A 27,989-nucleotide genomic window follows, 5' to 3' on the forward strand; every position below is an offset into this window, starting at 1 on the left:
AAGTAAAACATTCTAAGTATGAGCCCAACATAAAGCAATGAGTTGTCAAAAAGAACTAGGCAAACATAATTAAACTTAATATCTACACTCATTAAAACAAAGGATAGGTTATTCTGCCTATCCTTATTTTGCCTATCTTTGCCTACTCTCCTCTAGGTTTGACAAAAATGAGCCAACCCATCGGATTAGCTCGTAACCCGGCTAAAATGAGCCGGGTTGGGTTAGGAAAAATGAGTTAGTAACTCGAGTCAGCCCGACTCGTTTCAACTCGAAAAAAATCGAGCTAACCTATGGGTCAAACGGGTTGGCTCGCAGGTTATCCTTTTTTTTTTAATAAAAAAGTATAAAAATTATTGAAGAAACCTAAAATTCCAATTCCAAAGACCTAAACAAAAATACCCTGCAACTGCCAATAAGTCCAAAACCGTGCATTAAGGACATTTTTTATAGTATGTGTGACAGTGTGAATGTGGTGTCAACTGCCAATAAGTCCAAGTCCAAATGCAAAATTTTCTATGGTTTATTTGTATAATGTCTTTGTCTTGAATGAATTAATAATTTAGGAAAAAAAAATTAGAAGTTATAGCATCAATGAAATTTTATTTTTTTTTCCATTTTTTCGAGCCAACCCGAACCTGACTTGGGTCGGGTGGTGTTGAGTTTTCTAGCTCTTTTATTTTTCGAGCCAACCCTAACCCGGCTTTTTTTTTCGGGTTAAACGCGGGTTGGGTCGGGTTGAGTCGGGTTGGCCCGTTTTGCCAACCCTTCTCTCCTCAATATTGTTAGATTATGTAAAAGTAGTTGTAAGTGTAAGAATAGTTCAGTATATATAGTCCCACATCTTATGAGCTCAGCCTATTAGGTCTTTTAGTCTCTTTAAATAGAGAGCTCTTGTACATTGTAATACACTATGATTATTCAATATACAATTATTCTTTAATCTCAAGTGATTATAATCTCATCTAACGGTAAAAATTTACAAGATAAAATAAACCTTTTTACCCCTTTCTTTCTCCTCACTGTCTCCCACCATTTCTCTCTCCTCCCCTTTCTCTCTATCTCATCATTATGGCTTCACTACCGAAAACGAAACCCAAGAAGCTATTGGAAAGATGTGTTTCACGATAAAATCCAGATGGCATTTTCTCTTTTGAATTTGTTCAGTTCTTATTCATGCAATGTATATAGCAGTTGTAATCTCTCTTAATGTAGTTCCTTTATCAATTTTTTATTCATTCGATTTGGCTCTTTTCCACTATCAAAACACATTCTCTTTTGCCTTCATAGTGAAAGTGATGGACATTGGATTACGTTATAGTTCAACATGCTGATGAAAAGAATTGAAGATTATATGTAAACAGAAGAAAAAATAAACTAATTCATCCGGACAGAAAACAAAATGGCGATAATTTTGCATTCACTGACACTATTGAGCTAGGTGGAGGGGGTGCTGCAGAGAGGAAGGGAGTGAAATTGGCGTAGGATATGGTGCGAAAAAAAGGTTTATTATATCCCGCAAATCTCCACCGTTGGATGAGATTATAATCTAACGATGTTGAGGAGGGTAGGCAAAATAAGGGTAAACAGAATAACCTATCCCTTAAAACAATTCTTTTTTTATTAAAAAAAATGATATTTTTTACAAGAAAAAATTGTAAAATGTACAATTCACAGACATGAAATATTCACTAACAAGGGAATACATAAAAGAGGATACATCCCATGAAATAAAAAAAGCATATGCCACATATTCCAGGAAATAGGAAACAAAACAAGTTATTACTAATACATGAGCACTTGAGACATTTCTGAAGGTATAAATATTTGGTCTCAAAACATATAACAATTGATTAGCAATAACCCAATCAAGAATTGCACACCAAATACCATAACTTTACAAGCATGCCTTAGGATTGCATACAAGACTAGCAAGTAGAAAACAATTATTAGTAAATGATGCAAGATTCCAAGAAAGATAAACAAGAGGGGAAAAAAAAAATTACCCAAGTCCAATTTTGTGGGGAAAATAAGTCCAAGAGAAAACCCTCCAAATAATACAACAAGGAAATGAAAACACAAGAATAGCAAAATAAACAGAATATGAAGGAGCATTTCCTTGTAACGATAAAAAAGGAGCATTTCCGACCACAAATCTTTCCTCAAGGCCAATACAAAGAGTCAATAACTACTAGCAACTTTATAACAAACTAAAAGAATTTTAGTCTAGGAAATTACACAGGCAGTGCTGGCCTGGCTGCAAGCAGTCATTCTACAGATTTAGGTACTAATAGGGGTGTACATGGGTCGAATTGAACTGAATTTTTTGAAAAACTGAACCGAATTGATTTGAAAACGGCTCGGTTTGATTTGAAAACGGTTCGCTTTGGTTCGGAAAAGAAATTAAAGAAAAGAAAAGAAATAAAGTAATAAAATGGTTTGGTTCTTGAACTGGTTTCTAAAAACCAGTTCGGTTCGTGAACTGATTTTTAAAAACCAATTATTTTAAGTGCAATTCAATTCAATTCACAGTTCGGTTCAGTTTTTTGATTTTTTTTACACGCCCATAGGTACTAATGTACATTGATGTATCCACTTTACTACCAAAGAATTATTCTTGGACACTATATTACTTAGACCCAAACCTTTTGAGTACAGAATTGGTAATATGGGATGAAATAAACATGAAAGGCTGAGCTGACACTTCAAATCAGCAAATTTTGTGCTCACCTCTGTCCATTTAGGAATTGCTTCTGAGGAAACCTTTGAGTATTATAGTCAGTTACTGATGCATATCCTATAGTGTAATTATTCTCCGGAATTGATACAACCTGCGTAATATACAATAAGTTCACTACAATGTGTTAATATGCATGAATAAGTTTTACTAGCAGGTGGCTAGATTGAATAATAGTATCAACACTTGCCAAATAGTTTTCTTTAACAATTTCCACCACTGCATTCACTGTCTGATGCAACACCAAGTCCCTCAATGTCTCCCTTTGACGTTTCTGGAACCAAGATATTACAATGAATTGGTCAAAGTATGTCAAGAATGAATCATGGAGGAAACCCATGGACTACATCACCACTTTAGGACAAGATTGAATGACCGCATAAGACAGAATGAAAATATTCCGAATCTTTTTCTTCTTTGGATCAAATAAGAAATTTACTAGGGAGAAGAAAGAAAGAACTCAATAAGAGAAGTTCCAGTTTTAGTAATTCAAAAAGATGGTTCCATAGCATATAATTTGCATAAAAAAATTTACCCAGCTCTTTTATGCCATGTAGGACAAAAATGCTATACACACACATCATAAAAAAAATAAGAAATAAAAAAATAAAAAAATAAACCACTAATATGGTTTTCATCTATAAGCTTAAGCTTTTGGGTTGAATTGGCGTGTTACAATGTAAAATCGAGTGGAGGGGCAGAGGGCAGAAAAAGTTCTCAACCTTCTTGCTGGTATGACTGATGGAACTTCTTTCTTTAGGTCTATTAATGAACTCAAAAGGATTGTTCCATAGCATATAATGTGTCAAAAAAATTTAGCTAGCTTTTTTATCTGCCATTTAAAGGGAAAAGGAAAACCCTGGTGCATAATGCTCCTCAACATGTGAGGGTAAGGATGAGGGTCGAAAAGGCTATTACTCAGACTTGAACTCGGAAGGTCACAAGGAGCGACCGTACTGCTACTCCAAGCCTCACCCTCATGCCAAACACAAATATGTTAAAAAAATATAAAACCGCAAATATTTCCTATGCATTACAACATAAAGATGGGGGGAGGGGCAGAGGGCAGGAAAAATGCTCAACCTTCTTGTTGGTATGACTAATAGCACTCCTTTCTTTAGTTCTATTAATGAACTCTGGTTTTAGAGTTAAATCAACAAGTCGTTCTGCCTTTGCAACATCAAGAACCAATGCTTCCACCATAGAGCCTCTCTCCACAATGGCTCCAGCTACTGAGGGATTATGACACAATGATGATTAGTACTTCCACTTGAATAAGAATCACCCAAGCTTGGGATAAATAATAAATAGGTAACACGTGAGAGGGAGAGCACTTACACTGGTAATTGGTGATAAAACCAAAAACATCACTATACTTCTCAAAGCTTATAACAGTTCCCACTTCCTTAACATCCTCAACTTTTCCTTTAGCAATGGTACCAATGTTTAATCCATCATCCCACTTCAAATCAGATGCACCGGAGCCCAAGTGCTGCAACTTAGCAATCTAAATTCAAAAAGATGTACACAAGATTAGAAGTAATAGAAAAGGAAGAGGACGTGATAGGAATTCCTGAGAAAAAATAGAAGAGAAAAAAATGATGATAGCAGGCTAAAAATGTGCCTAAAAATAATGAAAAATTATAAAATGTTATTTTATATTGAAATATATATAGCATTAGATCAGCTGCTATAGGACAAGATAAAATAATGCTACACAGCCAGAAAAATTTTGTTAGAATTCAACCAGAATTTGCCAAAATTTAAAGGTGGTGGCGGTAGTTACATGAGTCAAAGTGGTAGGGACCACTTCTCCATTCAAAGAGTCTAATAATAATATCAACTCATTTGGGAAAAATTATGGCTATCTAGTATTTTCCTAAATTAAATGTAAAATTATAGATCAAAATTTGTAAATCTAGTTTTATTGAGGGGAAAAAAAGTCAAGATGTATCACCTCCAAAAAACACCATAAGAAGAAAGTAAATGGTATGACCAAAGACCACAATAAAACTTCATCCCCTCATCAAGAAAAAAAAAAATTGCTATATTTCACCAAGAATTTGCCAAAATTTAGAGGTAGTTAGATGAGTCAAAGTGGAAGGGACCACTTCTCTATCCAAGAGTGAACAATAATATCACTCATTCAGGAAAGAACCAAATGAACTTTTAGATGAACAATAATACTCTAGGCATCTAATTCAAATTTCAAAATGGCAACCTGGACAGAAATTGAGTAAGTTAACAAGGTCCTAATATGTTTGCTGGGAATATAACACTCATCCTCGTGGCCTGCCTTGATTAAGGATTGCAAACAGCACAAGGATAGACGTGTGTCTGTGCATGATGCACTATATTAGATATAAACAATTTAATATGTGCCAATAATATCAGAAGTATTTTATAATTGTTTATACCTTTTCATCCATAAGAAAGAAGTCTTGAATAAACGATGCATCTGTTGAAGAACATGATGTCTGCTTTAGAGAGAGTGTTACTCTACCAGTTTCACTACTAATCTGAAGAAGAAAAAAGAAAGATAAAAATGCTGTTTGAGCCTGCATTAAGCTTTCATAATGTGAAATTAGAGCCTGAAATATAGTAATATACTTACATTGGATACATTACTGCGAACTGATTGCCCAATGTAATAGGCTTCCAAAATATTGGCTTTCTGGTCATCTGCCGCCTATACAAGAGAATGATATTACCTGACTATCACACGGCTAATACAAACCAATACACAGAAAAGAAGGGGAAAAAAGTGGACGAAGGGAGAGTGGTGAGCTTCTTTAACTTGCGTATCGTAGGAGGGGAATCAAGCAAAATGCCCAGGTGCATCAGCCCAATAATGCACCAAATGGCTCTAGTTCAGCAGCTCGCTGTAATAAGTAACAGAAATGAGGTGATGTGTTTGGCAAAAAGGGACTTAGTTAAAAGGATTTACAGGTGGCAAGCTGTGAGTGGAGAGGAAGATTTGGGAGATAGTGAAACTGGTGATTTGGTTGGTTATATGGACATGGGAAACAAGGATGAAGGGATTCATGATGGGAGCAAAAAGTGATAAGGGAATTGGGGGAATCTTGAAGGGTCTGGGTATTAGTCCTTCAGGGTAGTTTTTTTTTATCCAGGGTATTTGCAGCATTGCCCGAGACTATTTCTCTCTGTTTTTACTTGCTTAGTTGTCCTGTAAGGAGCTGGTCTCCAATATGCAATCAATAGAAACTTGAAGTTTCATCGGAGAGCCAAGAAAGGGAAAATCTTGGTGCACAACATTGGTGGGGGTCGATTGTACACAATCTTACCCTTAATTTTCACGAATACCCTTAATTTTCACGAATAGACTAAGGAGCAACCTTAGCGCTGCTCCAAGTATCATCCTCACAGACAGAAATGTGTAAAAATGAAATACCTTATTTCTTGGAGCGAAGCCCGTTAAATGACCAAGGAAACGAACAAAGCAGCCTGTCTCAATTAAATTACATACATAGCCCTGTTCCATCCACAATCATACAGCAATGGAAGAAAAAAATCAACAGTATTATCACTGACAAGCAAGAAACTTTGAAAATAACTACATAAATTGAAAGGACCTGTGTATCTATCAAAAAAGTATTGAAAGCAATTCATATATGTTTGACATCATCACTTACATGCACAACTGAGTTAGGATGTATCTGACTAATATCTGCTGGAATCTGTGGAGCAGACTTAGTAAGCGAACTTTTGGCAGACAGAATCAAATTGTTCCCCTTAACATCTGTATTGATTAAAATAAAGCCTTAAATTAATAAATGCAATTTTTGTGAAATATGTTATCAACTTTATATATGATGCTGGGAAAAGTAAAACACCACGAAAGAACAATCAGACTAAAGCTTGTTTGTATCTAGGAAATAACATTAAAGAAAATATGTTGTATAAGTCCCTGTTTCACACAAAAAACAAAGTTTCTTAGTGAAAACTGTTAAAATTAAAAGGATTAGACGGGAGAAAAGAGAGAAATAAAATTCTGAACAATTATGATGTCCTAATATAAAAAACTGACCTCTCTTTTATATACTTCAGGTCAAGCACAAGTGTAACACAATTACAACAACAACCTTACCCAAAAAAACACAGTAATTATTCTAGTCATAGTAGTAAATTCCACAGCTGCCGCAACTCCAAAAATAGTCAATACAATGCAAATAATCTTTACACACAAATAGATGCTCAAAACTTAAAAAGTGCTCAAAATTTAAGACATATTCATCATTAATACTCAAAATTCATTGCTTAAAAACAACTAATATTGATCTAAGCATAACTAACATAATAAGTAAATAAAAAGAAGAAGCATAATAATTGGACAAAAGGAGAAGCAAGCTGAAACATAGCAACAGGAGCCAGAAAAAATAATGGACAACACTGTGAGAGACTGGAGACAGAGGATGGACATGCTAAAAGCCCAAAACAAAGCAGTTGGGCCCGGGAACATGCAGTGGGTTTGTGAGACATAAAGATGGGAACTTGTGAAACAGAGCAAGGACTTTGCCACAAAAGGAGTGGGTTTCTCCAGAAATATCATGGGCGACTGGAACAGCTGCTACTGCTGGAATTTTTTATGGCTGAAAGTTTGTAGATCTTTTAAGACGGGTAAAATGGGCATGAATGGCAATTTAGCCCTTTAGTACTGAAAACGAGTGAGGGTTTTAGTGTGGGCAAAATAGGGACTGCTCCACTGCATAACATTGCAATCACTCTAGGCATGGAATGACCCATAACACACCGCTATTTCAGCCATGACATTCGTGACTCATCGGCCATCAAGTAGTGGCCACAGGCGGAGACCGGGATTGGCTTCCCTGATTCTAAGCCCCCAGCTGGTTGCAAATACACACACTTAGCAAAGATAATAAATTATGATATAATGGGCTCCAGAGACCACAGCAAGAGATACCCAGACAGCAAAATGAGGAATCCCAAATACTGCTGACTGCTAGAAAGACAACAAAATGAACATCTGGAAAGTTAATAAAGCAAGAATTATGCCTGGAATGGTGCACTAATAGAGTGAAGATAAGATTAGTGGAGAGTTGAGAAACATGAAGAACATTTTTTAAAAGATAGGAAGGTTGAATTTGAATGCTACAAGAACCCATAACTGATTTGTGGGATCCATCAGTTATAGCTATAGTATGGATACCACAAGTAGGGTGATATGAAAGAAATGGATCAGCTAGACAAGTCATATAATCAGTTGCACTTGAATCCATAATCCACGAATTCTTGAAATCAGTGCAAGAAGCAAGAAGAGATGTAGGGTGTGTGATCCTACCAAACATAGCAAAGGAACAAGTCTCCATGGATGAAAAGAGAATAAGGCAGCAAAAAGAGTGAAGATAATTACCAATAAGTCAGATCTGATCAAAGGAGTCTTGAGTGTTAGAAATAATATTGTATTAAATAGTATTGTATATTTGTTATTATGTTATTCTAGCAGGTTATTTGGGCTTGGCCCATTAGGTCTTTTAACCTCTTTAATAGAGGACTTTTGTACAGTTCTATATACAATTTGAATACAATACATTTATACATTCTAATTTCGTACTAGAGTTCTTTGTTCTGGGAACTTTTGCTTCCGCTAAAACCCTAAGCCCACTGCTTAGGTGTTCTCTCCTTCCTCTAACGTCGTTCGGCTTGGTTCTGCATTGTTCACGATGGTAATGTTCATTGACGTTACTGCTCACCATGTCCATACAGGTCACTGTTCACGCCGTCCGTACAGGTACTGTTCACGCGTCTTTTTCCGGCCATTCCAAAACAGAACAGCTCGCCTTCCTCTCCTATTTTCAGATCTGGTCTCCGTTCGTTGTGGATCCCATTCGTTAAGAAGATATTGGCGAAAAACATGTTGTTTGGACATCTTTTTTAATTATATTTGCGCTATTTCTTGTTTGTTATTTCTTGCTTTTAACTGGTCCTTTTTTATTTTTGTGATGGAGGGCTCAGGTAATGCGTCCAAAAACACTCCTGGCGTCATCTCTAGCACTACCCCAACCATTACAACAATGAAACTGACCGGATCTGCTACTTACAAGACCTCGTCTACCTCAGTTAAAATCTGGTTTACTGGTCAGGGATACGGAAAACATCTCACAACTAAGTTTGCTGATATTTCAAAGGATCAGACATCTGAATGGGAAAAGGTTGATGCTCAACTGCTAAGTATCCTTTGGCAATCCATTGATCCGCCAATAATAGACATTTTCATTCCTTTTGAGACCTGCTATGACGTATGGAAGGAAGCTAAAAACCTCTACACCAATCACATTCAGCAGCTTTATTCCATTGTTTCTCAGATAATGGAATTGCGCAAATCACCAGAATCTCGACTGGATACTTATATTGGTAAGATTCGTTCTTTGATGCAAGAATTCTTAGCTATGTTACCTCATGCTACAAATGCCTCTGCATACAAGAAGCAGGTGGAGCGCTTCCTTATGGTCGTGACCCTCTCCGGTCTTTCAGAAGAGTTAGAAAGTGTTCGTGAGAATATTCTAACTAGTGCAGAGACTCCTAGCCAAGACAGACTTTCCAGCGCCTTCTGAATCTTAACGATAAATCAACAGCTCCCACACATGTGCCAGCTACCAATTCCACTGCATTCATTTCTCGTGCCAATGATTCCAATTGGAATCGTGGACACGGTCGCAGATGTGGTCGTGGACAGAGGCCTCGTTGCAATTATTCCCAGAATCTTGGACATTTTGAAGAACGTTGCTATAGGAAGTACCCTCATTTGAAGCCATCGACTGCCAACTTTGGTCAGACAGATGCTACACCACCTTCTACTGGATCGATAACTCTTTCAAGTGTCGACTATGAGGCATTTCTCAAGAAGGTTTCTTCTCAGCATCCTACATAAGACACTGGTAATCATGTTGCTTATCTTTCTCAATCATCTCTTGGATGCCTAGATAATAGACTCAGGTGCTACTCATTACCTTTGTGGTAATAAGGATCTCTTTACTTCACTTTCTTATTCTAAAAACCTACCTGCTGTCACTCTTGCTGATGGCAATAAGGCTCCTGCTCGTGGAATTGAGGAAGCTATCCCAACTCCCTTTTTAACTTTGAACTCTGTTTATTATATACCTGGCATTCCCTTTAATTTAATCTCTGTTAGCCAGTTGATTCATTCTCTTTCATGTACTGTTACCTTCTCTAAACAATCTTTTTCTATGCAGGTTCCAGGTATGGGGAAAACGATTGGACCGAGCATTGAGTTATGAGGTCTCTACTATCTGATTGCACCACCTTCTCCAGTAGCGTGTTCTCTCACAAAGTCTCTTGAGCTTATTCACAGTCGTATAAGTCATCCAAGTTTATCCAAGCTTCAGCATATGGTTCCTGTTTTATCAAGTCTTAAGTTTTTAAACTGTCAGTGTCAGCAAGGAAAGCATACTCGCTCCTCCTTTGCTAATAGAGTCAATAAAAGAGCTGATGCTCCTTTTTCTATTGTCCATTCTGATATTTGGGGTCCAAGTCAAACAATGTCTGTTTTGGGTTTTCAATTTTTTGTAACCTTTATTGATGATTTCTCTCGTTGTACTTGGGTTTATTTAATGAAAAACCGTTCTGAATTTTTTTCAATTTATCAAAAATTGTGCTGAGATAAATACTCAATTTGGTGCTTATATTCAAATCTTGCGCGGTGAAAATGCAAAAGAGTATGTGTCTCTTGAATTTTCTAATTTTTTGGAGAAACGTGGGACGTTACACCAGACCACTTGTCCACACACTCCACAACAAAATGGAGTGACTAAATATAAAAATAGACATATGGTTGAAACTGAAGTTCCACATAGTGTATTATTTTTAGGAGCACCTTCCTATCCTCTACCTCCACATATATTTGGATGTACCTACTTTGTTCATGATCTTACGCCAGGAAAAGATAAATTAACATCCAAAGCTTTCAAGTGTATTTTTCTTGGATATACTCGTTTTCAAGAAATTGTGGGAGAGGGTTATTGAACATCGCTTGAGGAGAGATACCAAGGTTTCTGTAAATCAATTTGGATTTATGCCAGGAAGATGTACCATAGAAGCCATTTTCTTGATGTGACAACTAATGGAAAGATACCGAGAAAAGAAGAAGGACTTGCATATGGTGTTCATAGACCTTGAGAAAGCATACGATAGGGTTCCAAGGAATGTTTTATGGTGGGTCCTGGAGAAGAAAAAGGTTCCATTAAAGTATGTAAAGGCAATCAAGGATATGTATGATGGGGCTACTACATGTGTAAAAGCTTGTAACGGATCATCAAGTTATTTTCCTATCACGGTAGGTGTACACCAAGGGTCGGCTCTAAGTCCTTACCTCTTTGCCTTAGTTATGGATGAACTAACAAAAGATATTCAAGAGAAAGTGCCATGGTGTATGCTTTTTGCAGACGATATTGTGCTTACTGATGAGAGCAAGGAGGGTGTTAATAGAAAACTTGAATTGTGGAGAAGCACATTGGAATCCAGAGGATTCACATTAAGTCGAAGCAAGACTGAGTATCTGAAGTGTGAGTTTTCTCTGCTACGAGATGAGGACCAAAAACCTATGCATCTAAATGGTCAAGAGATACCCAAAAAAGATGCTTTTAAATACTTGGGCTCCATTTTATAAAACGGTGGAGAGATTGATGAGGATGTAAATCACAGAATCAGAGCAGGGTGGATGAAATGGCGCAGTGCATCTGCATTTTTGTGTGACCGCAAAATCCCCCTGAAGTTAAAAGGAAAATTCTATAAAACGGCAGTAAGACCGGCAATGCTATATGGAGCAGAATGCTGGCCAGCACATAGGCAACATGAGCATAAGATGGGAGTAACAGAGATGAGGATGTTAAGGTGCATGTGTGGTTACACAAGGATGGATAAGATAAGAAATGAAGATATTCGACAAAAGGTCGGAGTAGTACCGGTAGCCGAGAAGATGAGAGAACATAGATTGAGGTGGTTTGGGCACGTGATGAGAAGACCCATGGATGCTCCTGTAAGAACAGAAGTTTGTTACTAAGAGCTAAACACAAAAAGAGGCAGAGGTAGGCCAAAGCTTACTTGGGGGAAAGTAGTAAAAAAAGATTTAATGGAGTGGGATATAGATTGGCGGACAGTATGTCTTAGAAAGGAACGGAGAAAAGCTATAAGTATGGTGGAGGGTTAGACCCGCTGTTATTCCTATGTTCCAGATGGTCCCTTTTTAGTCATTTTCCCCTTCATTTCCCCCACTTCTTCTTGTCCCTTTCTTTTTTACTTTTATTTATTTATATATACATATATTTTTATTTTATTTTTATTTATTTTTTTATTTTTTTATTTTTTATTTTATTTGTCTATTTTTATTTATTTATTTATTTTTTTTGCTTTTTTACTTTTTTTCAACCGTTTTGTATCTTTCATGTGGGTTCATCTACTACCGACCCCAATTAATTTGGGATAAAAGTGTTGTTGATGTTGATGTTGATGCTCGTTTTCAAAAAGGGTATAGTTGCTACTCTCCCGATCTCAAGCGTTATATTGTTTTGGCTAATGTTACTTTCCTTGATCAACAACCTTTTCATTCTATCCCATCACAGATAACACAGGTTGGTTAGGTTCTTCATGTTCCTTGTCTTTACTTGTCTTTACCAATTGCAGGTGACTCTATCCCAGAGGAGCGGCCCCTTGCCTCCATCCCTGAGGACTATCCTTTTCTCACCTATCAACGTCGTCAGACTGCGCCTCTAGTGGATTTGACCCTTACTGACTCACTGCCTTCTCTTGTTGACTCTTCCCCTCCGGATCCTCCACCAGAGATTACTATCATTGCCCTTCGCAAAGGTATTCGATCCACTCGTAACCTCATCCACTTTACAGTTTCTTAAGTTATGATAGACTTTCTTTATCACATTTTACTTTTGTTTCTAGTATTTCGTCTGTTTCTATTACTAAAACCACAGGTGAAGCACTATCTCATCCGGGTTGGCGCCAGGCAATGATTGATGAAATGCAAGCACTTCACTCCAATGGCACATAGGATCTTGTCCGTGCTCCTGCTGAAAAATCAGTTGTCAATTTTCGATGGGTATTCACAGTCAAAGTTGTTCCTGATGGCACTATTGATCGTCTCAAAAGCTCGTTTAGTGGCCAAGGGATACACTCAGATATTTGGTCTTGACTAAGGGGATACTTTTTCTCCTGTTGCCAAGATGGCCTCTATGCGTCTGTTTCTTGCACTTGTTGCCATTCATCAATGGCCCTTTTTACAGCTTGATATCAAAAATGTTTTCTTATATGGTGACTTGCAAGAGGAAGTATATATGGAGCAACCACCAGGTTTTATTGCTCAAGGGGAGAATTCTGGAATGGTATGTGATGGGCTATGATTAGTGGGCCCAAGTTCAGCAATGCAAAAGAGTCCATAGTAGTTAGTTAGAGGAGAGAGATGTTGTTATATAAAGTGATTTGGGGGTGGGGTTTTCATTATTCATGTATTCAGAAGTGGTTAGTGGGGAAATGAGAGATCTCTAGGGAACTCTTAAGCCTAGGTATTTGGTTTGAGGGGGAGTTGAGGCTTTCTTGGGGTTTATTTTCTGCAAATTAGTGTATGTAAAGAGGCATGGCCTCCATTATCTCTATAATTTCAATGTTATTTTTCTGGTTCCATCAATTTGGTATCAGAGCATTTCCGATCTAGGGAGTGCTTTCTGGTCCAGATCCAAAAAAAAAAAAAAAGAGAGAGAAAAAAAATGAAATGAAATTCAGATTTACTGATGTTCCAAAATTCTTTGGAGAAGAAAGAGATGATGCATGGGGATGGCTGATCGATTTGGAACAATATTTCCAGATCAAAGGAATCAATGAAGATAAAAAATATAGGGAAACGGTGAGAGGGCTAAGAGGGAGTGCGTTCAATTGGTATCAAGGTTGGAAGTGGTTAAATCTTACCGCAAACTTGAAGAAGTTTTATTGGTAGATGATGGAGAATCAGATCCAGCAATTGATGGTGATAAAGTAGCCAAGGAACAAATCAAGGAAGGCAAAGAGAAAGAAGCAGTAACTTTTGCTAAAAAAATAGAGATCGAAGCAAAGAAAGAAGAAACAGAAAAAAAGGAAGAAGAAACAGAAAAAAAAAGAAGAAAAAAGAAATAAAAGTGCAAAAAAAGTAGAAGGAATTGATAAAACAGAAAAGGAAGGAGCAGAAATAATTGAAAAAGGGGTGGAAATTGCAAAGGAAGAAGCAAATGAAGACACAACAGCATCAGCCAACAAAGCAGAAAAAAGAAAAAAAAAATGAAAAAGAAAATACCGCAGAAGAAATGGGAGAAAAAGGAAAAGAGGCGCAGGGAGATGAAGAAGATGGAGAGGAAGAAGCAGACGAAGTCAGATTTGAAGAAGAAAAAGTGCAGAGAAGCGAAGAAACGATGATGGTCGCAGGGAAGGTGGTGACCGGTTGGGGCAGAAGTGGTTTTATTGGAAACGGGCTTGGTTTGGGTCAACATTCTGCAATCACGACCCGATCCTATAATTTAATTGAGGAAACAAATGGGGAAGGGGCTGATTCTAGTAATGGGCCTTACAATAGAGGGCCCAATTTAATTAACCCCATCAGTACCAAGGGGATGCAAACACAGCCCAACAAAGGCAACTACAACTTAGGGTGCAACGCAAAAAAAAGAGGCAAGACGAGAAACGGCAGAGGGGGAAATACTGACGGAGACGATAATGATGATCGGAGGACTATACGATTCCGGCGACTGTCTTCAATGGAGATGGCGGAACGACGGCGGCGCAACTTCTGGTTCATGTGTGACATTGGAAATTCATCAACCCAGGTTCGTTCAAACTCCCCTCCTCTTGACAAGCTTCTGGGAACTTGCAAACCCCCTCTTGAATGTTCAGCCAATTGGGGAAAGCTGAAATGGGGCACAATAAAGTCAGCCCAACCAGAAGAGCAACTAAGCACTACAAGAAATAGACACAGAGCTGGTGGCTCAGGGTTTGTACAGCTCAACCCAATGCGATTTTTTTACCCAGCTGGTGTTCGTTTATTCTCCCAAGAGACAGAGGAGGATGCAAGTCTCGAATATATGTTTGTTGTAGCTGGGTGGATTTTGGATAATATGATTCAGGAACAGATAATGTTGCAGTTGCTAATTGGGTCAATATGCTTCAAGCAATGGGATCCTGGTGGATGTTCAATTACATCCCTTATTCTCTTCCTCACCTTGAGGACAAGGTGAATTTTGAAAGAGGAGTATTGATGGGCTATGATTAGTGGGCCCAAGTTCAGCAATGCAAAAGAGTCCATAGTAGTTAGTTAGAGGAGAGAGATGTTGTTATATAAAGTGATTTGGGGGTGGGGTTTTCATTATTCATGTATTCAGAAGTGGTTAGTGGGGAAATGAGAGACCTCTAGGGAACTCTTAAGCCTAGGTATTTGGTTTGAGGGGGAGTTGAGGCTTTCTTGGGGTTTATTTTCTGCAAATTAGTGTATGTAAAGAGGCATGGCCTCCATTATCTCTATAATTTCAATGTTATTTTTCTGGTTCCATCAGTATGTAAGCTTCGTAAATCTTTATATGGCCTGAAGCAATCCCCTTGGACCCGGTTTAGTCGCTTTAGTTCTGCTATTCAATCCTTTGGCTTAACCAGAAGAAAAGCCGATCATTCTGTCTTCTATAGGCATAGCTCTTCTGGCCAGTGCATTTATCTCCTGGTCTATGTTGATGACATCAGTATTACTGGCAGCGATCAAAATGGAATTGATCAGTTAAAAAAATATTTATTCAATCAGTTTCAGACCAAAGATCTTGGAAAACTTTGATGTTTCTTAAGGATCGAAGTGGCACAGTCTAAGCAGGACATTTCAATTTGTCAGAGGAAGTATGCACAAGATATCCTAGATGAGAGTGGTAAGTTGGGATGTAAACCTATTAATACACATATGAATCCTAATGTTAAGCTATTACCTAGACAGGGGGAGTCATTGGCAGACCCTGGTTGTTATCGCCGGCTAGTTGGAAAGTTGAACTATCTTACTGTGACAAGACCAGACATTTCTTTTACAGTTAGCGTGGCAAGTCAACTTCTTGACTCTCCTTGTGACTCCCATTGGGATGCAGTTATCAGGATTCTTCGATATATCAAAAGAGCACCAGGAAGAGGTATATTATACAGAAATAAAGGGAATGCAAAGGTGTCTAGCTATTCAGATGCTGACTGGGCAGGTTCTCCTTCAGACAAACGATCCACCTCGAGGTATTGTGTTCTCCTCGGAGGAAACTTGATCTCTTGGAAGAGTAAGAAGCAAACTGTGGTCGCCAGGTCAAGTGCAGAAACAGAATATCGAGCAATGGGAAATGCAACCTGTGAGCTCATCTGGCTAAAACAATTGCTTAAGGAACTACATCTCTGTGAACAGCAGCCCATGAAGCTCATTTGTGACAATCAAGCAGCATTACATATATCCTTAACTCAGTCTTTCATGAGAGGACCAAACATATAAAATTGACTGTCACTTTGTTAGAGAGAAGATTCAGTCAGGAAAGATCGAGACAACATTTGTCAATTCCAGTGATCAACTTGCAGATGCTTTTACCAAGGCTCTTAGAGGTCCCCGAATAGATCATATATGTAACAAGCTGGGAGCTTATGATATATACTCACCAGCTTGAGGGGGAGTGTTAGAAATAAGATTGTATTAAATTGTATTGTATATTTATTATTCTGTTATTCTAGCAGGTTATTTGGGCTTGGCCCATTAGGTCTTTTAACCTCTTTAAATAAAGGCCTTTTGTGCAGTTCTATATACAATTTGAATACAATACATTCATACATTCTAATTTTGAGAAACAAAAAAAGATACATTCATACACTTCTGAAACAGTGTCGGATCAAACAGATGAGCACAGATCTGAAAAAAGCAAGAGGCTATCAGAACCCAAGTGGTCCGCGACGGAAAGTCACAGTCCCGTGCCAGTGAAGCTGTCGGCACGTGGGAGTCACGCGCAGAAGGACTGTTGGCAGGTGAAAGCGTGTGTGACATTCATCGGAGCTGGGCTAGTGCTGTCTGGTCATTTTGGAGCTGTTTAGTCGTCCAGTGATAGGGAAACTTCCGTAGAATGATAGTTTTGAGAAAACGGAGGGAAACAACAATCCTCTCGATCCAAAAAAGGTCCCCGGAAAATTTTCCAATGGCGGCAAGTGGCAAATAGGGTTCCGCTTTTAAAAGCGGCGGTTTGCGGAAGCAAAACCCTCAGAATCAAGAGCTCTGATACCAAATTGAAAAGAAGGATTTGTATATAATTGAATTGTAAGAATAACTGTACCAGAATTCTCTATTTAAAGAGACTAAAAAGACCTAATGAGCTAAGTCCAGATAAGCTTCTAGAGTATTCTAACTATTACAAAATAATGATACAAAACAATGATTAAATAATTCTAATATTTACAATAGTAATGTATATGCTAATATTCTAAATTCTAATTGCTTCCTATATCACTAAAAGATGAAAACCTTGAAATAAGGTAATTTCAAGTTCAGCAATGATTATCAAGGAAATAGATGCTGAAATAGAAACAACAACTGGAGTCATAATTCTATATAACCATGAGCATAAATTGGTACGTTCACTAACTCTTTTACCAACAAGGCAAAAAAAGTGAGTTTAAAACCTCAATAAAAAGAATATTGTTGAGCTTACCCACACACACAGAGATTGTTAAAAAGTCATGCCTCTCTAACAGCTTTGCCCAGGCATCAAGTTTGTGATGTCATTGGTAATACAAGTTAAAATGCAAGATAATTTATCACTACACTGCTATTGGGCAATTGGGGCGGAAATGGAACTTAAACATTTTAAGATAGTTAGTTATTTGCTGACATGCATGCAAATAGCTCAATAGTTAACATACACTTCTTGGCTTTTGGCAAGATCTGATAAGTAACCTAACTGCATATGTTAAGCAGACGGGGAGGGAAAGAAAGCAGGGACAGGAGCAGGATACAATGAGATCTTGGTTTTAAAATCTGTGGTGGAGTGGAGGGTGCAGAGATGCATGCACATAAAGAACATGCTGAATATCTTGAATGTACCTAGAACCAGTAGTTGATCAAAATTATACCCAGGCTTCAATACGGACTTCATCAAAATAGCTTGCCCTGCATAATAAGTGGCTAATCAACAATTCCATTAAGAGGAAGCAGCAATGGGAAAGCCTTTATCAAGCATAAGGGAAATTTTACCATGATGATCTGCCAAGTGCTCTATAGATATTGTACCCCTTGCATTTGCATTGACATAAACAACAATGGCATTAGATGTTATTCTGTCAACAACTCCTGAAACAAGGCTACCTATAGTAACCTTATCATCTTCAGTAACCCTGCCATTTGAATCGTCATATTGGATTAGCATAATTCATAACAAATTTACCCCAGGACAGTGCCTGCTTGCATATTTGAATCATAGCCCTCAACATAACTCTGCAGATAGCTTCTCATAAAACTTGAAAACTCTGAGCTAGAATAAGATACGCTCCCACAAAATACAGACTATTAATGATTATACACTTCAAAAATTCAGTAATGATTTTAAGATCCGGGATCCAAGCAAGGAAGAAAGTAAAAAGAAGCAAACCTTGAGGGCTTTATTATGAAACTAAGGTTGATCCTCCGTGAAGCAGGAATAGAACTTATGACCCGGCATTTAACAACTTGCCCAACATTATACACTGTACCTGGATCAGCACCTGGCTCTAATCCAAGTTCAGATCTGCTCTTAAATCAAAACATTGAATAAGTTAGTTCTAGCAAGATTTTGTGAGTATTGAAAGTAGAATCATACGGAAAGAGTGAATGCAGTTATACTCACATCATTACTGGAATGTACTACATCATATATTCAATAATTTTCAATATGCTAAAACATAAAACTGGGAGATAATGCACAAGAAAAAAAGCCTGAACAGTCAGAGATTCCTCCTCTTTAAAATTGGACAAACAAAGAAAGAACTTCACACATTTAACCTTTCCTCTCATTAAAGAAGAAAATTATTATTATCACTAAAATGAGAGTACCTGAACCCATACAACGTAAACAAAGAATATGGATCAGGAGAACCCTAACAGTGGAGCTAGCATAATGAAAGGATTATACAGCCAATTCCAAATGAGTAGGATGGTAGAAACCAAATCAAAATCTACTAGATTAATGAAACGTTGGAGGCTCAGCTCCTTACAAACACGAATTACAGAGTAAAGAAGAAAAAGATGCTAATAGCTGAAACAGCCTTACAGGAATGACAAAATAACACTACCCAGAGGATCAACTCCTCCAAATTAACCCACACTCATATACCCTTCCTGTCACCAATCTGTTAAGGGTATTTTCTCTCCTCTAACTAACTGCAAAGGACTTTTTTGCATTGCTGGACTTGGGCCCAATTGTCATAGTCCCAACATAGGACAACTATATTCATCTTCTTGAAACTGGCAAATATTGCACAGTACTATATGCTATTTACAAATGATCTGAGAAAAAAACCTACTACAGACCATGAAGGCGATACTTCACTTTATATTACAATAACAAACAAAGAGAACATGCAGACACAGGAATATCCATGTAAAATATCCAATTTTTGCACCCAAAAAAAAAATTCAATTTAAAAGTGATCATAAAATTTTTTCCCCCTAAACAAGTCATAAATAGTAGAGAGAAGCACAGAATTAAGCAATAAGACATCATCTGTCAACACCATATAAAAAACAGGATCAAATAAACAATAGAGAGAAAATAATTGCAGAAAAGAGATTTTTAAACCCTATGCATTGCCAAAAACCACTTCATTAGTTAGAGCATTTTTTTGGTACAATTCGACATATTATTTATCTTTTTTAAAAGAGGAAATGGCTTCAAACTTTAATAATCTCCATGATACAAGAATGGCATGTTAATGGTACATCTTGAAGATGATAAGTTAGCTAAGAGAAAGGAATGAAGTAATGAAGATGGCCATTACTAAAAGAAGCTATATGATTTAAGCAAACATCAAAATATAACCGACTATGACCATGAAATAAGTATCAGAAGTTGGGAATGTGTAGAACAGACAAATCAGAAACTTACCTCGGAGCAAATCCTTGGACCCCATTGTAAAACCGTACAAAGCACCCATGAACTTCAATCTTTGTTATCCATCCATGAGTTATCAAACCATCAGCTGCATCAGCATATGAACTAATAATCCCAAGTTTCGATTTCACCTGTAAAAATATCAAATACCTGATTCAGAATTGAATATGGAAAGATGTAACTCCTTCCACCCCCCCCCCTCTCTCTCTCTCTCTCTCTCTCTCTTCTCTTCTTTCCAACCAGTGCCGCACTAAATATTTCATCAACTAAAGGCTGTAATAATAGAAAATATGGAATTTAAAAGATCATGGTAATACATCACTATAATGTACTGCATGACACCTGTATCACCACATACTCCAGTCAAAAAATACAAAGTTCTTCACAAGAGGGATAATACCAAACTATAATGGAGAGAAAACGATGAAATCAAGCTGAAAATTATATTTGTAAATAACAATCCCATCCCCCGAGAAACTAATATGTACTACACTTTAGTCAATTTGAATGTAAACAAGCCTCTCGATGGCAGTTTTTCTCTCCACAACTCTCGGCATCATTGACACACTTAACTACGGAGTTCTTCTGTTTCAAGCTACCGAAAAGTAGATGCATTTTGTTAGCATAGGTAGTACCAATTAATTCTTATAAGTTATCCCCAACTGTACAGTCTCATACTTGTACAGTCTTAGAATCCCTCTCTTTCAAGTGTTGATTCGATTCATTCATGTACCCCCAGTTACAAGATTTGGCATGAGCCTCTCATTGTCAGTTCCTCTTTTGCACTGGTGATCATTCTTTGCCCTTGTCAAAAAGATAGAAAGACACAAAATAAATAAAACAAAATAGAAAGATAGAAGGATGGTTGACTTACAAAATAGAAAGACAACAGGAAAAAGAAAAAACAAAAAGTAGAAAGACAAAGAAAGTTTCCACTCAGAACAAAGGAAGCTGCAAAAGGGTGAGCTTGGCCTCAAAATGAATGGGCTTGGTCAGAAAACGAGTGGACTTGGCCGGAAAAGGGGTGGTTTGGGAAAAAATTGGGTGAGCTAGAACACGAAGGGCTGAGGCGTGAAAAGAGTGTAGACACTACTTGATGGTATAGCGACACTATAATACCCTGTTCAGCCATGATTTTGGCCGCTACTCACATCACGCTACGAGATTCGTGTAGCAGCCAAGAGCCTCGACACTCCGCACAGTGCAATAGCAGCACTATTTGCCGCTATTGACTACTCTACTCGAGTTGATAAATTGTACCTTTGCTTTATTATTACCAAGAAGGGACAGTGACCATTGTGCCCCTTTTTTGAATAAAATCTGCGGAATGCCACGGGGATCAGAAATTGTGCAAAATGCCATGTTGCAAAACTCACTACAACTGCCAACGAGTACAGTATGACCACGTGCATGTTTGCACTGTACTCGTCACTATGTTGCGAGTTATTACTACTCATTATTAGTAAATAGCATAACTTTTAGCTTCTTGTATCTGATAGCTTCTCAGCTATTCAGTTAGTAGTTTGTTAGTATTGTTAATCTGCTGACTAAGCTTTGAGTCATTGCCTTGCTCTATAAATAGAGCTTTCTCTTTGTATCAGAAGAGATTTCAGATTATTCAATATTACACAATGACTTTCTCTCTATTCTCTCTCTCACTCTCTGATATGGTATCAAAGCTCTCTTTTCTGAGGGCCTGATCCATTTTGAGCTTCTCTCATGACTTCCACAACCTCATCCTCTAAACAAGATCAAGAAAATCGTAACAGCAAAAACATTTCAAACCAGAGCTCACAGATCTCGTCAATGGAGAAAGTTCCAAACCTATTCAACTATCAGATCTCTGTCAAACTAACAAAGGATAACTTCCTTTCCTGGAATCAGATTGTAGAGCCTATAATCACAACACATCAATTCCAACGCTTCTTGATTAATCCAAAAATTCCATTAAAATTTCTCACCAAAGAAGATCGAGATAGTGAATCTGTCAAACCAACGATTGTGACATGGCTCACTCAAGATCAAATGCTACTGATTTGGCTTCTCTCTACACTTTTTGAATCCATAGTGAACAAAATTGTTGGAGTCAAGCACTCTCATGAAGCTTGGGACAAGATCCACAAGTTGTTTCATGGAATGACGAAGTCTAAGGCAAGAAATCTCATATCTGAGTTTCGCACGTTGAAGAAAGGTACGAAAACGATTTCTGAGTATTTGTCAAGGATCAAATCGCTTTGTAACTCGCTGAAAGCCATCAATAATCTCATTTCCATGGAGGATCAAATCGAGTATATTCTCGAAGGCTTATGGACGTGAGAAAACCTATGGTGTTGGTGACATAGCGATTGAGCTAATGGCTTTCGAACAGTTGTTATTGAAGCAAAATGAGTCCCTGATCAGTAAACCAGCCTCAGCAAACGTCGTTGTCACTCACAATCAGACTGAAGGAAATCCTTTGTTTGTCTCTGTTTTACCGAACGAAAAACAGAGCATGAACCAGACTTATGATGCTCCTGATTCTGGTCTTTCTAACGCTGGAAACAGAGGACGAGGAAGGTTTGGAGGTAGGAATGACAGAGGAAGAAGACGTGGACCTCGTTCCAATGTATATTGCTAACTTTGCTACATATATGGACATGACATTCGTTCCTGCTGGCATAGGTTCGATGAACATTTCGTTCCAAACATTTCGACTCCGACTTCGAATGCTTTGCAGTATTTCAATCCTCCACAACAGAGATCCTGTCAGTATGTGCGTCCTCAAATAAATACAGCACCTCAAGCTACGATTGCTTCACAATCAGGCTTGCTGCCTCTTCCAAACTTTGCTCTTACAATTGAATGGTTTCCTGATTTTGGTGCTAGCCATCATGTAACTGCAAATCCTGCCAATCTTGTTCAGAGCCAGCAACTTTCTGGTACAGATCAGATTCTCATTGGTAATGGACAAGGTTTGCCCATTCTTCTTGTTGGTTCAACTCAGTTTGTGTCTCCTTTTGATTTTCAAACTCAATTTAAACTCAAAAATATATTACTTGTTCCTTCGATAGTGAAGAACCTATTAAGAGTTCGTCAGTTTGCCACATATAACAAAGTTTATTTTGAGTTTCATCCCATTAAATGTCTTGTTAAATTGCAGGAGTCTCATAAAAGCTTCTCCTTGAAGGATCTGTTAGCAAGGATGGACTATAGCTTTCCAGGAGTTCAACTTCCTCAAATTCCACTTCCTGTTAGAGATTCTACAACTTGTAATAATTCACATGTGTATTTTGTTTCATCAATTGACAGTTGTAATAGTTCTCATGTTCTCACTTGTACTCAGCCTAGTCATATTTCTAATTCAGCATATTCCTTATGGCATAGTCGATTAGGCAATCCTCACCATGTAACCTTAAAGAATGTTTTGAATTCATGTAAAATTCCATTTGATAATAAAAGTGAGTTTGATTTTTGTTCCTCATGCTGTCTTGGCAAAGCTCACAGATTACATTCTCCTTCCTCTTAAACTGTTTACAGTTCTCCCTTTGAGTTGATTTATAGTGATCATTGGGGACCATCCCTAATTAAATCTACTCTTGACAATTCATGATGCTCACACAAAGTATACTTGGTTGTTTCCCATTCAACAAAAATCTGATGCCATCTCAGTGTTCAAGCAATTTCATTCTATGGTTTCTAACCATTTTCAAGCTTCTATTAGAGCTATTCAAACTGATTGGGGTGGGGAGTTTCGTTCCTTTACTCGATACTTACAACTTCATGGCATATTGCATAGAATAACTTACCCTCATACACATAATCAAAATGGTGTGGTAGAGAGAAAGCATAGACACATTGTTGAAACTGGTTTAACACCTCTCTTATGCATCTCTCCCTATGAAATTCTGGGATTATGCCTTTAGTTCTGCCACTTTCCTTATAAATCGTTTACCCACTGCATTCATATACTTTGAAGTCCTTTATATCAAACTTTACAAAAATGAACTTGATTATAAGTTTCTAATTATAAGTTTCTAAAAGCCTTTGGTTGTACTTGCATTCCTTTCCTTAGGCCTTATAACAAATATAAGCTTGAATATAGATCCCAAGAATGTGTATTTCTTGGATATTCCTCTAGCCACAGAGGTTACATTTGCCAAAATAGAGATGGGAGAACCTTTGTTTCTAAAGATGTCATCTTCAATGAATATTTGTTCCCCTATGCCAGTTCATGAGCAAAGTCTGTTATTGCACCTTCTCCATCTGTTTCCCATTCCATTCCTCTTTTTATTCAAGATGTTTCATCACCCAGTAACTCTTCTAGTACCCAACCTGTTGCAAATTCTTCTCCTGCCCAGTCACCACATCATCAGTCCTCAAGTTCCTTTGTTCCTATACAAGCATCTTCTCCTGCTTCACCCAGTTACAGTCAACATAGTCCATCAGGTTCAGTGCCCTCATCTTCATCTAGCAGTCCAGTTTTGGCCTCTGCCAATCCAGATTTTGCTTCTGTCAGTTCAGACACAGCCTCTGTCAGAAACTCCCCCACTCCCTCCTCTTTAGTTAGTTAACATGTTTCCTCCACATCTTCTTCACATGAGTTTTCCACTTCTGAATTTTTACCTCCTCCTTCTCCTACACATTCTATTCAAACAAGATCAAAGACTCTTGCTCGAGCTCATGCTCTTCTCTCACACATATAGAACCAACCTCAGTTAAACAGGCTCTTTGCAGTCCCCCTTGGCTTGAGGCTATGAAAACCGAATACATTGCTTTATTAGCTAACAATACTTGAACTCTTGTCCCTTTGCCTTCTAACAAGTCTACCATTGGCTGCAAATGGGTTTTTAGACTTAAGGAAAATCCCGATGGATCCATAAACAAGTATAAGGCAAGACTCGTTGCAAAGGGTTTCCATCAACAGTTTGGATTTGATTATAATGAGACTTTTAGCCCAATGGTCAATAACCATCCAAATTATGCTTACTTTGGCCCTCACTTATGGCTAGATTCTTAGGCAATTGGATGTCAATAATGCAAACTTAAATGGTGATCTTGAAGAAGAAGTGTACATGGTGCAGCCCCTTGGTTTTGAGCACTCTAATAAATAGTTGCTTTGCAAGCTTAACAAGGCTCTTTAGGGTCTTAAGCAAGCACCCTGTGCTTGGTTTGATAAACTGAAGGGGTGTATTCTAGCTTTTGGCTTCAAGGCAAGCTGTTGTGATTTATTCATCCTTTGTTCTTCCTCAAGATGTACTTATGTTCTCATCTATGTAGATGATATTATAGTCATTGGATCTAATCCTTCCTTCATCAGTCATTTGATCACACAACTTAATGCTCAGTTTGCTTTGAAAGATTTGGGCAACCTAGACTATTTTCTTGGTGTTGAGGTTAAGAAGACTGGTTCGAACACTTTGATGTTGTCTCAATCCAAGTATATTCGAGACTTACTTGCTAGAGCTTCTATGCAAGAAGCATAAGGCATCCCTTCTCCTATGCCTGCTGGTTGTAAGCTCTCTGGATTGGCTCTCATTATTACTCTGACCCTCATGTGTTCTACGATAATATAAGCACAGTTGCTCCACTCGCAACCCTGTTCTTCATGCCAGAACCAAGCATATGGAACTGGATATCTTCTTTGTTCGTCAACGAGTTCTTAACAAGGAATTGGTTGTTTCCCATATTCCTTCGTCTGATCAAGTTGCCGACACGTTGACAAAGCCTATGTCCTCTACTCATTTTGCTGATTTAAGAACCAAACTCAAGGTCTTGGATAGCTCCTTACTTACATCCAAGCCTCCTTGAGTTTGCGGAAAGGTATTAGTAAATAGCATAGCTTTTAGCTTCAGCTTAGCGTTGTATTTTAGCATGTTTACATCTGCTTGTATCTGATAGCTTCTCAGCTATTCAGTTAGTAGTTAGTTAGTATTGTTAATATGCTGACTCAGTTTTGAGTCATTGCCTTGCTCTATAAATAGAGCTTTCTCTTTGTATCAGAACAGATTTCAGATTATTCAATATTACACAATGACTTTCTCTCATTCTCTCCCGTTCTCTCCCTCACTCTCTGATACTTATGACACGTGTCAGACATGCAATTCAAAAAGTAATTTTTGAGACTTTACTCGCTACACAGTACAGCGAGTTTATCTCTCTCCTCCACGTGTCACTGAAAAGCAGAAATGAGACTGACTGATTTGACCACTTAACTCGCTATAACTAGTAGCGAGTTTGGTGGCCTTAGCAAACGTGCCACGTGGCCACACTATACTCGCTGGCGGTAGTAGCAAGTTTTGCAAAGTGGCATTTTGGCAAACTTTCTTATTCTCGTGGCATTTCGGCATATTTTATTCAAAAAAAGGGCACAATGGTCACTGTCCCTACCAAGAATATCTTACCCTCAACCATGTGCCTCTCCTTCCTCTTTTAATGCATAATAATTCTTCTATCCAAAGGAAGGGAAAAAAAAGCATAAGGGCTAGTACTGGATGTAAAATAGAAAAAAGGAAAAAAAAAATGTTTATTAGGACATTGAACAAACTGGAGAAGAGTACACACAGAAACATACGAGGGTTTTCTTGTGTGTAACTGTCACTCTTTTTGACTTGCAACCAAGCACACGGAAAACCAATTCAGCTCCCACCTGTACCACAATCCAGGCAAAGGCTTCAGTTATGAAATGTCTCATTTGTCCCATCAGGTAACGAAAAATCAAAATGCATACATAGCTAAAATAGAACCTTGAATTTTTTTCCAGGCTTTGCAATTTCCAGTTCAGACATATGTCGAAGAGGACAAAGTGCCTTCACACCACCAGGAATTTGCACAATGGCGCCAAAGCTGTCAACTGAAAGAATCTTAGCCTTCACCACCATCCCCGGCTTAACATCAGAATGAGTAAATACTGCCTCTCCAATAGCACTAGCCTGCTTGATATGAAAAAAACATAAAGAAGACCAAATTAAAACTTCCTACAAATTCACATTATTCCAGATAACATCTCACTTAAAATGATATCCACACAGAAAATCATTATACATAGAAACAACAGACTAGCTCAGTTTAGGCATCTAAGATTTTTCTTTTTTTTAAAAAATATGGATAAGAAATGTTATTAATTTGCAACCTTCAGCAAATTTAACATATTAGATTTAGAGAAGAATCATCAAATATAGAATGAATTAATTATATGGCCTCTGGTTCAAAGAGCCCACTCCAGTTACTTCCCAATATGATTATGGGATAGACACACAAGCCAAGCCACTCATCAAAAGAAAACAGTGGAGAGCACAACACGAAGCTTTTATAACAAAATGTAGAACGTATTGATGAATGAAAAGATTGGCAATAATCTAACATGGGGAAATAAATGAACAGCTTGTTTTTAAAAAGTGGACTTTCAACTGAAAGAATTCGTAGAAAGCTCACTATTTAACAATTATAAACAACTATAACCATTTATATTTCCACAAGAGATTAGTACCATTAAAATTTATTTCCAAGCACTCAATACAATCATAAGAATTAAGAACTCTTGAATGAGAGAACTCTTCTGTCCATTATAAGGCTGACCTCCTAAAAGTACAAATGCACATAAACACAGAAAAATAGATACATATAAGCTCAAAAGAGTTTAACAATGATACAACTGTGTGAAATCCCAGGTACATAGTCTACAGCAATTAGACAGAGGGTAAACTGCACTGATGTACAGACACATAGGACAGAGTAGATTATAGGGTAAATTACACTCCCCTCCACCAAGAGATGCTTAAATTACAGAGCCCTCTTCTCTACTTTGAAAAAATGCACTCCCTTCTGCTAAGAGATGAATATGTTTTGTACAATTATACTTAAATCCATCTTAATGTGAACAAGTCTCTTAGGGGCAGTTTTTTTCCCTTTGCAACTCTTAGCATCATCAGCCAGTAATTATGAACCCCCTACTATCAACTTTGGCACTTTAGAAGATAAAATAAAGATTTTTGGTCAAATCTCAAACTGATAGTGGAGGTGTTCAAAACTTAGTTTCATCTTTGAAGTCCCAAAGTTGATAGTAGGAATTCAAAACTAGTTGCATTTGACACTTGAGAGTCATAGAAAGAGTAATAATT

The 27,989-nt window shown here is 37.7% G+C and overlaps 1 protein-coding gene across 2 annotated transcripts in view; it reads right to left on the reverse strand.

The window, feature by feature from the left end:
- Positions 1-27,989, reverse strand: part of LOC133304679 (rRNA biogenesis protein RRP5) — a 43,744-nt gene that overhangs the window by 10,207 nt on the left and 5,548 nt on the right. For both annotated transcript variants that reach the window (XM_061504734.1, XM_061504735.1), the window contains 14 exons: positions 26,616-26,801; positions 26,444-26,518; positions 19,888-20,024; positions 18,397-18,531; positions 18,003-18,142; positions 17,853-17,918; positions 6,388-6,494; positions 6,147-6,227; positions 5,349-5,423; positions 5,152-5,253; positions 4,073-4,241; positions 3,818-3,966; positions 2,925-3,008; positions 2,728-2,828 (listed from right to left, as the gene is read on the reverse strand). In XM_061504734.1, coding sequence (XP_061360718.1) covers positions 2,728-2,828; positions 2,925-3,008; positions 3,818-3,966; positions 4,073-4,241; positions 5,152-5,253; positions 5,349-5,423; positions 6,147-6,227; positions 6,388-6,494; positions 17,853-17,918; positions 18,003-18,142; positions 18,397-18,531; positions 19,888-20,024; positions 26,444-26,518; positions 26,616-26,801 — 1,607 coding nt within the window. The remainder of the gene's footprint in view (positions 1-2,727; positions 2,829-2,924; positions 3,009-3,817; positions 3,967-4,072; positions 4,242-5,151; positions 5,254-5,348; positions 5,424-6,146; positions 6,228-6,387; positions 6,495-17,852; positions 17,919-18,002; positions 18,143-18,396; positions 18,532-19,887; positions 20,025-26,443; positions 26,519-26,615; positions 26,802-27,989) is intronic.

This window comes from Gastrolobium bilobum, unplaced genomic scaffold (assembly GCF_033153095.1).
Source record: "Gastrolobium bilobum isolate Gb01-03AN ecotype WA unplaced genomic scaffold, APGP_CSIRO_Gbil_v1 utg9112, whole genome shotgun sequence".
Lineage (NCBI taxonomy): Eukaryota > Viridiplantae > Streptophyta > Magnoliopsida > Fabales > Fabaceae > Gastrolobium > Gastrolobium bilobum.